The sequence below is a fragment of the Saimiri boliviensis genome, chromosome 1 (assembly GCF_048565385.1).
Source record: "Saimiri boliviensis isolate mSaiBol1 chromosome 1, mSaiBol1.pri, whole genome shotgun sequence".
In the NCBI taxonomy this organism is placed as follows: Eukaryota; Metazoa; Chordata; class Mammalia; order Primates; family Cebidae; genus Saimiri; species Saimiri boliviensis.
In genome coordinates, this window is record NC_133449.1 from 175,350,400 (window position 1) to 175,362,494 (window position 12,095).

The 12,095-nt window shown below is 52.8% G+C and overlaps 1 protein-coding gene across 3 annotated transcripts in view; it reads right to left on the reverse strand.

The window, feature by feature from the left end:
• Positions 1-1,516: 1,516 nt before the first annotated feature.
• The window catches only part of CATSPER3 (cation channel sperm associated 3), a 62,118-nt gene continuing 51,539 nt past the window's right edge, over positions 1,517-12,095 (reverse strand). For 2 of the 3 annotated variants that reach the window (XM_074381397.1, XM_010338622.3), the window contains 5 exons: positions 11,405-11,587; positions 10,549-10,689; positions 10,051-10,170; positions 9,041-9,198; positions 1,517-8,082 (listed from right to left, as the gene is read on the reverse strand). In XM_074381397.1, coding sequence (XP_074237498.1) covers positions 7,980-8,082; positions 9,041-9,198; positions 10,051-10,170; positions 10,549-10,689; positions 11,405-11,587 — 705 coding nt within the window. In that variant the 3' untranslated portion in view covers positions 1,517-7,979. The remainder of the gene's footprint in view (positions 8,083-9,040; positions 9,199-10,050; positions 10,171-10,548; positions 10,690-11,404; positions 11,588-12,095) is intronic. The other variant, XM_074381395.1, reaches the window with a different exon arrangement.

Below are 12,095 nucleotides of genomic sequence, written 5' to 3' on the forward strand. Positions count from 1 at the left end.
GCTACTGAGGCCCGCCCAGCCCCCCAGGCTCACAGAGACTTACCCCGCTCCTCAATGCAGGGATATCCACTGAGCCCAGGCTAGTGGAGGGGCCTAGAAGAGGGCATGATCCCCTTGGGGGGTCAAGGAGCCCAAATTCTGGCCTGTGGGCTGGGTTCTTTCCAGGGCATGACCTTGCTTCACAGAGCCCCAGTAACCCTCTGTCAAGCAGACATTGACCCCACCTGCCTATCTCTCCAGGTTTCCTATCAGGGTTGGTAAAGACCATGGATGTGACCATTAAATATTGCTTTCAAGTGGGCTGTTGCTTCAGGAGCACAAAACTACTCGTTTTCATCTCACTGACCTCCTACTGCGGGAGGATTTCTGAGTGAAGATGCTGTTTCTTGATCAACGTGTCCAGCCTCCCTCCCCTCCAGACAACCCCCCAGGGAAATCTCTTGCTTTGCTTCCTTGGGGGTAGTGGCACTTCCAAGCCCACAGCACGGTTGCTACACGGCCCCAATCCTCCATCAGGTCAGGAGCTCTCCCTTGGGTGAAGGGATTCATGTCCCTCTCTGAAGTCCCTTGAGTCCTGGGCTTTCACCAGCCTCCTGCTCTGGCCAGCAAAGCTTAGGAAGGCCCTGCCTCAGCCCACCCAGCCCAGCCTACCTTTGGGTGGGGTGGGGAGGTAAGGGCCAGAGACAAGATCATGGAGGTTAAGAGTACAAATTTTGGAGTTAGGCAGAGCCTGGGTTTAACTCACAGCACCACCACTTATTCACTGTCACAGAACTTCTCTGGGCTTGTTTCCTCATCTGTAAAGTGGGGAAAATATGAAAAGTTATACGTGGTGTTTGGCACTGTGCCTGTGACATATATGCACATAATAACTGCTGGGTCTCTTTGCTGCCCTCCCCCTCCCTCCCTCCATCGGATTCTAAAGCTGGCATATCTCAGGCAGGCTGGTCACTGGCATCCAGGTGTTAGGGATGATCCTATAGTCCATAGTCCCCCTCAGCTGGTGCTAGAAATATTTATGGGTAGAGGCATTAAGGTCTGATTCAATTTACGGTATGAAAGGTCAAGGGTGAGAGTATGAGAAAGGAGAAATCAAGGCTAGTGGGAACAATCTGGGTAGGCTTCCTGTTAGAGGGGGCCTGGTACTCAGCCCCCTCTAACAGAACAGATAGGTATGCAGGAGTAGAGGTGAGACTGAGCCAGGCAAAGGGGATCCCTGGGAGGCATGGAAAGAGGAAGAAAAGACAGACTAGAGAGAATAGAGGGGCCTTAGATGCCAAGTGAGGGGGATACAGCCACCCTGAGAGGCAGCGGGAATGAAATCTGGCCAGGTCAATGCTTTACTTACCATTATTCCCATCCCTTAAAGCCAAACTGCCCTGCTGAGCATGTAAGGCCCTCAGGATCCGGCTCCAGCCTACTGCCCCAACCTCCAGTCCCCCCACCGCCCATCTCACAGCACAGGCTGCAGCCACACTGACTTCTCGGCCCTCCCTAAGCCCTCAGTGAGCTCCTGCCCTCTCTCCTTTGTGCATTTGGTTCCTTCTGCAGAGAATGCCCTTCCACCTACCACAGAGACGCACATACAATGTTTTCAAGGTAAAAACTATTGTTTTTCCTGATCATAAAATACATACTCATTCTTAAAATGCAAAACATTCAAAAAAGTGTGCGGACAAAAGTCAAGATCCCCCAAACCACTATGAATATTTTTATGAATATCTCTGCAGACATCCTTCATCAGACATATGTGTCTATGTGCTCATTCATTCTATATGCCCACTCACTGTTACATAAAGAATGTCACATCCCATGCTGCTCTAGAAAGCCACTTTTTTCACTCAATACAGTATCAGGAACATCTTTTCTTACTGAGTAATCGTTACTTTTAATGGCCACAACTGTGGATTCATAATAACGTAGCCAGTTCCTCACCGATGAGCATTTAGGTGATTCCTTACTTTCCTATTATCATAAGCCACAGTAAACATCCTTACCCATGCATCTCTGTACATTTGACATTTATTGAGCTCCTTGGGATAATTTCAAGAAGTAGAATGATTGGGCCCTAGAAACACACATATGAAATCTAATCCACATTGCCTCATGAGAAGGCCACACTTATTTGCATTGCCAAAAGTGGACAAGGGTGTCCATTCTCCACATCCAGGGCAATCAATCCTAGGTTTTGTCTTTCATGTTTGCCACCTAAAAGAGAAAAAAACAAAATCTCTCACTGCCACTTTATATGTGTTGTTTTATTTATTTCTCCTTTTTTTTTTCACTTTAATGCAGATTGTGTCGCATATGCACAGTTCTGCAGCTGGCTTTTCCCACCGATAATGTTTTCTCTCCTTTTCCACCTGCCCTTGCAAGGGTCAGATAAAAAGCTCCAGCCAAGAGCCTCTCAAGGCACCCCCTCCAGGTGCCCACAGCTGCCACTCCTGTGGGTCAAGTTATGAGTGGGTGCAAGAGCAGGCAGAGGGAACTGCCTGCAAGTCGCCACCTCAGAGGCCAGACTTGGGGGTGTCTGGACAGCTCTGCAGGACACTGACCAAGCTGGCACATCCTGCCTGCTGTGACCCACTCATGCCTGCTCAGCACATCCTGACCTCAGCCAAGCCTCCATGTGGGCCTGCTGCACTGAACCCAGGGAAAGGCGACGTCTAAGCCAAACCTCTCTCTCTGCCCAGGCTGTAATTTCCTGATTAGCTGCCGCAGTCACCACCCTCTCTGCACACACTGATTGCTTCCTGCCGTCCTCCCAATCTCCAGGCTCCCAGGGCTCCCAGGGCCAGCCAACTTCAGAGCCTGGACCAAGGATTGAGAAGGTGCCAGTGAACTCAATGGCCAGCTGAGGCCCATCTGAGCAACCACGCCCACCTCCTCCCAGAGTCAAGCCCCTCTTGGAAGGGAATCATGGCTTGGTTTCTAAAGTTGAAAAAATAGCTGCTTCAACAAGAAAGAACAAGGTCGCTATGAGGCAGTAGAGCAGAGGCACCTGTGTTCAAATACTGACTCTGCCCTTTAATGATGACCTTGGCCCAGTGTGTCTCTGAGGGCTGGCTTTTCCACTTATAAAGCGGGACAATTCCTCAGAAGATCATTGGGTGACACTATGGCAGAGTGGCTAAAGAGCCAGACACATTTGGTTGTGAATCCTGGCTCTTCCCCCTTGGTCGTACAAACTTGGATAGGTTCTATCATCTCTTTGAACCTTAGTTTTGCCACTTGTTTAATGGGAATATGCGTTGTTAGGTGATTGAAGTCATATATGTAAAAAGATCTTATAAACAGAAATACTGGCAAAACAGAAGGCAGTATTTCCACAGTCAGTAAGCAGAACAGGCTATGCCACTGAAACTGTAGCCTGACCTCTGTTTGGTTCCCTCCTTCTCTGGGCCAGCGTCAAGTTTTTTTTTTCTTTTTTCTCTTTCTTACATTGCAGAGATGGGGTCTCACTATGTTGCCCTGACTGGTCTCAAACTCCTAGCCTCAAGCGATCCAGCTCAGCCTCCTGAGCAGCTGGGATTACAGGTGTGAGCCACCATGCCCAGCTCCCGTCTCAAGTTTTAAAGAGTTCTTTTTATCTCAGGCCCCGATCCCAGGCTCAAAGTAGCACTGGAGAGAGAGGAAGTCAGCGGCAGTGGTCCCCAGATGCCAAGTTCTGCTGCTGTGAGGACACCACCACGGTCCCAACACCAGTTCACACAGGTCCCAGTCACTCTGCAGTTTCCCAAGAGTTTTGAAATAGGCTCTTCATCCCCTTATGGCTTCTTCCACACTTCCCTTCTGATACTTTAGTTTCATTTTGGAAGAAAACAATCATACCTGGTGCCACCACCTTCTGGTATGTTTCACCTGGAGGCCCCTGATCGCAGCTAAGGGCTCAGTCCATGGAAAGCCCTCTTAGCATTTCCCACTGTTAACCCAATAGGTCTCTATTATGCAGGGTGATCTTTTATATAACCTGAATATAACCCAGACTCCACATGGTCTAATCTATCCATGGGGCTTCATTTTTTAAAGGTATAGCAACCAAAAATAATTTTAAGATAATTCCAATCATCATTTGCCTCTCTCAGAGAACACCCATAGGTGTCCTGTTGTTGACCCACAAGGACAGTTAACCTCTCCTTGGTCCCCTCCAGGGCACACACACCAGCTGTGTCATAGCTGCTGTCCACAGTTCCCAGGCTCCCCGCCCCCAGATTTTGCTTCCTTTGTCCCTCCCTTGTCCTGCCTCCCTGCTGTGTATCTGTCCAGCCCTGCTGGTGTTTTAACTTTCCCTCTGTTTTGCCCATTACCCTGATTAACCAGCATGGAGGAGAATGCTGAAGCTGGCTGAGAAAGCAAAAATACTCCTCTTTCCCTCCACTCCAGCTCTGTAGGCTGGGCTCTCCACCATTCCCTAATGCCACATCACAGAGAGCTACAGTAAAGTCAAACATAGAACCTGGGGCAGGTGCAGCCTGTGGCTGACCAAACACAGACAAAATTCTTTGTGGCACAGTATGGGGGAGAGTGGGGATGCCCACTGTGTTGACAGATTTCACCATCACGTTTATCTCCTTTCTGTCTTTCCAACCCCTGTGACTACAATCAGAACAACCACCTCTTCTTTCTGAGTTGCCTAGTCAGGAATTCAGAACCATCTTCTCTCTTGAGGGCCTGTAGGACAACATAGCAGACCCATGTGGGGCCAGGGACAAAGCCTGACACAGGTGGAGATGCCCAGAGAGCCAGACCTGACCTGTTGAAGGCCAGTTTGTTCTAGGAGGTGTCCTAAAGATTCAAAGAAAGCCTCAAGGGGCACAGTCTCCAGCATCTCAGAATCAGACTTCTAGGGCCTATTGGAATAGACAGGAGCATTCACATTCTCAGTCACTGCCTGGATATCCACAATACAGGGCCTGCTTCCTGCTGGTGGAATCAGAAAGCAGTTTTAAAGAAAGAAAATCCGGCCACCTTCCCAACACCTCCAGCCTTGAATTCCAGATCCTTCCCACAAGAACTGGGGGAGGGCTTGGGCATGACCAGGAGAAGACTCGGCCCCAGGTCTTCTGCATTCCCCCTATGGCCCCCAAACTATCAGACTAGCAGTCTGGAGATGAAGGAGCCATTCAGGGTCAACCCTACTAGATCCCAGGGTCCAGGGAGAGTGAGGAGGGTCTTGCTTTACACAGCCAGGTGTGGGTAAGCAGAGCCACTTCTGCCCCAAGCAAATCAATTAAAGGTCTTGGCCAAGCCTGTTTGAGTTGGTGAGAGCCCAAGTGGGAATTCCAATCTGCCAGTGTTTGCTTTGCAGGCGAATAGAGCCAAACAGAAATGCTGCTTTGGGACTCTGTGCCAAATATCCATCAGGTTGCTCTGCCAGCAGCACTGGGCCGGCCCCGTGCACGTCACCTCTGCCCCCACCAGCTCTCTGCTCTCTAAAAGCCTTCTTCTTGTGCCCTTAAAGGCAGCTTGCCTCCTGATATAATTTGGATGTGTGTCCACCACTCCAAATCTCATGTTGAAATGGGATCCCCAATGTTGGAGGTGGAGACTAGTGGGAGGTGTTGGATCATGGGGGCAGCTCCCTCATGAATGGCTTGGTGCCCCCGCTCCGTGACGAGTGAGAGCTCACTCTGTTAGTTCACACGGGAGCTAGTTGTTTAGAAGAGTCTGGCAGCCCGCCTCCCTTCTCTCTTTCTCCTTCTCTCACCACATGACACATGGCTTCGCTTTGCCTTCTGCCACGAGTAGCAGCTTCCTGAGGCCTCACCAGAAGAAGGTGCTGGTGCCATGCCTCCTGGTCAGGCTGCAGAACCATGAGCCAAATAAACCTCTTTTCTTTTCAATTGCCCAGCCTCCAGTATTCCTTCATAGCAACACAGAATGGACTTATGCACCCTCCCACACCACACTCTGGTGGCTGTGCCCAAAGGCTGCCTTCCTAGGCATGGGACCCAGGCCTTCCTGATCTGATGTGCCTTTTGCCCATTCTGAAGCAGCTCCATCTCAGGACGCATCATACTCCTGTGCAGGTTCCTGACCTCTGCATCCTGCTCTCAGCTCCATACTTTCCCCACCACCACCCTGATGACCTCACCCCTCTCAACCCCTGACCAGCACAGCCCACTGTAGGTGCCCCCAGCAGAGGTGCAGGGCTGACAGTGAGGAAGGGTGAACCATGAGCTGACTGCCTCTTTTCTCACATGCCTATGGAGATTTGATCCTTGTAGCCAATCAGTTTTATCATTGCATTTCTCATAGGAAACAGGTGAGGCTTGAAAGACCAGACACTTTGCCCAAGGTCTCCCTATTAGGGAACCCAAGTCTCCCAACTCCAAAACCATGGCACTTTCTACCTTGCCCCACTGAGGCCAATTTTCAAATCTTTTGTTCACTCTCAGATGCCTAGGGCAATTCCCATGATTCCTGATGAGAGTAGCTGGATGTTTTAGCGTTCCCATGGCTATGTTGGCACACCCTGTGTGAGCAGCTGGCAATGTCTGCTTTGCCCTGGTCCTGAACGAGAGCCATCAGCTGGGGCCTGTCTGCCCTGCTAACGGGGCTGCACCCACAAGAGCACCCGTGGAAGCTGAAGCCTGGAGTCATCCCTGCACATGTCAGACCCAGAGCATCTCCCCCTGCCAAGAGGGGCACAAACACCCTATGGACCCCAGGCCAGCTTCAGGGCATGGACACAATGCTGTCTCTGTGCAGGAAGTGGCCAGGCTGCAATTCCTGCCCTCAGAGGATTCCCCCACAGCACCTCAGTAGGTCTCACCCTGAAGAGCCATCCTTCTTCCACACTGCTTTCATGATTCCCAACGTGGCCCTGATTCTCTCAATGCAACCCCCGACCCTGAATTCAATTATTGTCACTTCCTCAGGAAAAGTGGTGGGATGACTGTCTTCCCCACACAACCATGAGCACCAAGAGGGCCAGGGTGAGACCATGGGTTTCTCGTCATGGAAGCCCCAGCCCCCAACATAGCTCTTCACTCTACCCCATGCATTTTCTGCTAACCTGAATGCCCAGTGTGGGTATGGGGCCTTTCTGCACCCAGCTATAGGCGCCAGTCACAGAACATACCTCCCCCTCTGTCTGAGGTGGCACTGCCAAGGTGACAGGTCTCAGGCATACTCCCCAGCAATGGTGTAGGGTGGGCACTGCCAGGCCTCTGGTCTGGCCAGTCTGGAGCAAAGAGTATCACCTGTGCTGCACTGCCCTGCACTGCTGGGGCCTTCAGACAGCTCCATCATGGCTAAGCCAGACAAGTGCCAGGACCTTGGTGGCCCTAGTAGTCATTTGGCCAGGAATGACAGAGAAAATGGCACCTAGCCATACAAGGCAGCAGCCCAAAGTACTGATGCTGCCACACCTTCCCGGGCTCTGTGCAAAGTGCCCTGGCATTGCCAGAAGGCTACTCCCCCAGATTGAGCTCCAAGCCCACACAACAGAATCCTGCCAGTCTTAGCTGCACCCCTTGGGGTGAGCCTAAGGGAAATGAGAGTAGCCTTCCAAAGAGGGGTCTCTGTAGCAGTGGGTCTACAGAGAAAGATGCGACTCTGTCAGTATGAGAACGCCCACACCCAGATCAGCAGGGCCACACCAGCTCAAGGGGACCATGTGCTTCGGGGGACAGCTGGAGGCCCTCTTGGTCTATGGTCCTCAGGCAGCTTCCCCAGTTCCTTGCTGGTAGGTCCAGGGAACCTAGAGCCAGCATGTTCCCCGGATGTGGCCTCTGGCCAGGACAAGTCTTGAGCCTCCCTCACCCTACTTCTGAGGTCCTCAGGTCCTGTGGTGCGGGACTGGGGCTGGCTCTGAGAAAGCACACCTCATGAGCACCCATCCAGGCCTAACTCTCAAAGGTGGGGAAATGCCATAATCACAGCCACTCTGGAGAGGCCAACTCAGAAAGCCTGTGTTTAATAGGGACCTGTCACAGTCTGCAAGGCCCTCGGCACATGGGTGTCCCCATGCCTAGCTACTTCTCATCCACCTCTTCCAAGGACTGGGGCTTCTTCTGGGGCAAGTCTTCCAGCATCAGACCCAGCACATGCGCAATCTCATAGTACAGCTCTTGAAGCCTGAAAAATGGAGCAGGAGGAGACAAGATCTGAGGTCAGGGGCAGCTCCAAGCGCCCTGGCCTCACTCACCACCCGTTAGCACCTGTGCAGGTGTACGGTCAAACAAGAGCAAGGACCTCACAGCCAGATCAGGCTGGGTTGGAATCCTGGATCTGCCACTCTGCCTGGGGCCCCCTGGTGCAAGGGATTTTACCTCCCATATCACATTGGAAATAAATTCTTAGGCTCTGAGAGAAGTAACTGTCTTGGGTTGCCCAGACAGTGACTGACCCCCTGTTGGGTCAAAAGTGGGTATTCCCCAACGCCTTCCTTTTTGTTTCTCCTAGCTCTAAAGCCCTCCAGGCAGCTTTCATTGAAAAGCTGGACTAATCACACCTGTCCTCGCTGAAGAGCCCACTGCGGCTCCCTGGCGCCCACAGCCAGATTCTTACATCCTTCCTGCTCAATAACGGCTGCTCGTAATCCCAGCTGACCCGCACTGAGCGCAAGTCCTGGGCCAGGTCAAGCTCAGAGCTTCACATACACGGTTTTCATTGAATCAGCACAGCAGCCCCTCCTGTGACAGATGAGAAAGGGGCAGAGGAGTGCTCAAGGCCACACAGGGAGGTAGTGGCAAAACCAGGGCAGAAGCTGAGGTCACTCAGTGGTCTTTCCTCTGTGCTCTGTAAAGGGGTTAGTGAGGAGAGGCCTGGAGACTTTAAGGAGCTGGCATTTACATACAAGTCAAGATGGGTTGGGCAGGGGCAGGAGGAGCAGATTTTCCCCCAGCCATGGCCTGTCCACACAGCAGCCCATGGAATGTACACATGGAATCCTGTACCCCAAGAAAGCCAAGTTCTACCCACCCACTGCCTATCAGCACATCAGCCATCATCCCCCTCACTCTCCCAGGGCACCTGACACAGCCCGGCCTCGAGGAAGCCCCAGGGACCAGGAAAGGCTGGGGTTGGAACTGACTTGTGGATAGTCATGTCCTGATAGTCCAGAGTGGAAAAGTAGATATCGATGAAGGGTAGGCTAGTGCCAAAATCATCCAAGACCATGGGGTCAGTGTGGCGCAAGGTCTTCTTAAAATTCTCCACCAACTCACTGAAACTTTTGCAGTCAGCGTTTTTCTAGAGAGGAAAGCATAATAAGAGAGCAGTGATGAGGAGGTGACAGCCGAGCTGCACAGAGACATGGGGACCCTCCAGGATGGGCCCCAGGCAGAGGCCTAACCCTGGCCCTGGGAGGAAGCTTCAGCCTGGTCTCAAGTTCATCCTGACCCCTTCTGAGCCCGGACCCCCAAGTGAGGTGGCCACCATTGAGGATAGGCAGCACATGAAGTCCAAGTGAGGCTCAGCGCAGCCTCTCCCAGCCGTGGACAAACCCTGGGCAGAGTGAAGACAGGCACATGTCTCCACCCCAGAGAAGAGGCCAAGGAGGGATGCACCCACCAAGGGAGAAAGGCCCAGCAGAGCACCCGAGGCTTAGCATGGGAGGCTCAGAGCACTCAGGCTCAGAGGGAAAATTTACCCTGCTCCCTCATGGTTGCATCATGCTTGACAGACAATCTCCAGCCTGATGTGACAAAACCAAGGTTGTTTGGCACCCTATCAGGGCCTCCATATCCTTGTCCACTCAGTGGCGTGGGGCCATGGCTGCCTGGCACCCATGAGCTCTCAGGAAGAAGCTTCAGCACACACTGCCTGGCCCCAAAGGGCCCAGCAGTGGAGTTCTGCCCACAACAGCGGGAGACATTATAATCACAGCACTCAACACTCCGAAAGGTGCAGAGAAACACAGAAGTGCCGACAGTCAAGGCTGATTCTATAAAATATGGGAGGAAGGCGGCTATCCTACCTAAGGCTGCAGGTGCCTGAGGCCACCTGCTCTCTACCCAGGCCTCACAGCCCCTCCTCCTGGTCATCCTATGAGCCTGACGATCCGTCCACCCATCTGTCCACCTGCCTGTGAGGGCCACTCACCTGCATGTGCATCAGCCTGCTGACCTCCTCCTGCTGCCGCTGCAGAATCACCTGCTTCTCTTCCATGATTGTCATCTTTCGCTCCAACATCAGCTCTCGCTCAAACTTTTTGATGGAGTCCTAGAGTCAGAAGATGGAGGTCAACTGTGGGCTCTCGCTGCATGCCCACACCCAGTCTTTCCTCTTCTGCAGCCTTGCACTGCTGCTCAGGTCCTCAGCAGGAGCACTTCTCCCACACAGGACTAGCCCCCACTCAAGCTGCCAACTGCAGCTGCAGAGGCTTCCTCAGCCCCACCGTCCTACTGACCACCAGCAGCAAGCAAGGCAAATGCACTGGCTCAGGGAGGAGGGTTGGGCCGGGTGAGGGACAGGCCCATCCAGCCACCTCTACTCCACTTCACTGGAAAGACACAGCTCCAGGTCCTCCCTGGAGACCTGCCCCATAGCTCCAGCTGCCACACCTGCCCTGACTGCTGATCCTCACAGCCATGGCCTCACCTCTGTGTGCATGATCATCACACCCACGAACATGTTGAGGAAGATGAAAGCGGCGAGCAAGATGAAGACTATGGTGAATGCCCGGCTCAAAGCAAAAGACCGATTGTCCAACTGCTTCTGCAGGTCTGTCCAGCCGTCAACCTGCTCAGGCAAGGCAGGGTATGCTGAGGGCCCCGGGCCCAGCGGCACAGGCCTCCTCTTCACCTTCACCTATGCTCGGGGAGTCCCAGCCCCACTGAGGAGGAGGGTGGCTCTGCTTCCATGACAGTCCCTCAGCACCTCCCAGTCCACTGGCTCCAGCACATACATGATGGCCTGGGAATACAGAGCACCCCTGGGTGGGGATACCACTGACCAACATGCCTCAGGGTCTCTTTTCTCTAGGCCTCCCAACCTTCCCAGAAAGATACTCACTGCCTCTCTGCCAGTCCCACCTTTAAAAAGACCCCACTCTTTCCAGAGTCCAAAACTCAAATCTAGAGTTCTAGATTTGGGTTTTGCATGCTCCTTTTAGGTGGATTTGTGACAACCTGTTCCTCAAAAGGCTACGTGACATGGGTTTCATTTATAAATTAAACTTAACCCAAATGAATTATCATTTGAGAACTCTGAAAAGTTTGATCACCCTGTGAGACATGTGGAAGCACTCTAAGGAGTCGTAGGCCTAGAGACAGTGACAGAGCCCATGTGATGGGCTGGCCTGTGATGGGGAACATACCTCAGCTTCCCTGGGCCCAGCAGAGCACCTGGACACGAAGCAAGCCCCGTGTGAGGCCCCACATGTCCACACGTTCACACCACCCAGGCCATCCCTTCCCAAGGCCCCTGTCCTCACCACTGTTCCCAAACACAGTACCGTGGCCAAGCTGAAGAGGGTGAAGAAAGCCACGGCCAGGTTCCCCCAGTTATCATAGTCACCCGTGTCTGGAGATCCAAATAGGCAGAAGCCCAAGACACCGAAGATGTACATGAGGAGGAAGAGCAGGAGGAGCACCGAGGCCACGGTGTAGACTGTCTGCCCCACGGCAGTGATCATCGTCTGCAAGGCAGGGACACTGTGGCAGGTGAGGGTGCCGGGCTGGGCAGGCTCCAGGGACAGAGGTCCATTCTGCCCAGTTCACAGCTGTCCCCAGCAACTGGTGCCATGCCAGTTAGTTGGTTGGCTGAATGAATGAACTAATGAATTAATGAAGTGAATCAGAACTGTGCCCAGATTGAGAGCTGGATCAATCTAACAGTGCTTTACCAACATGTGACACCCTCAGTCACTTCTCTCAGGTCTGAGGTGACCACACCACTTGAACCCCAACCTGGCTGTGTGGTCATCTCAGGGCATCCTGCTCATGCTTCTCAGCTGACGGCCAGCCCTGAATGCTCTCTGCTCCAGGCCCAGGAGGAATAGGGGAAACACCCTGGGAGTGAGAATAGAGAGGGCCGAGAGGAACGTGGGTCCCTGGTCATTGTCAGCCCCGCCTTCACAAGTAGGTCCCTGTCTTGTAACCTCAGTCCTGCCCCATGTTGAAATGGGCATTTGTCTTATCTCCCCA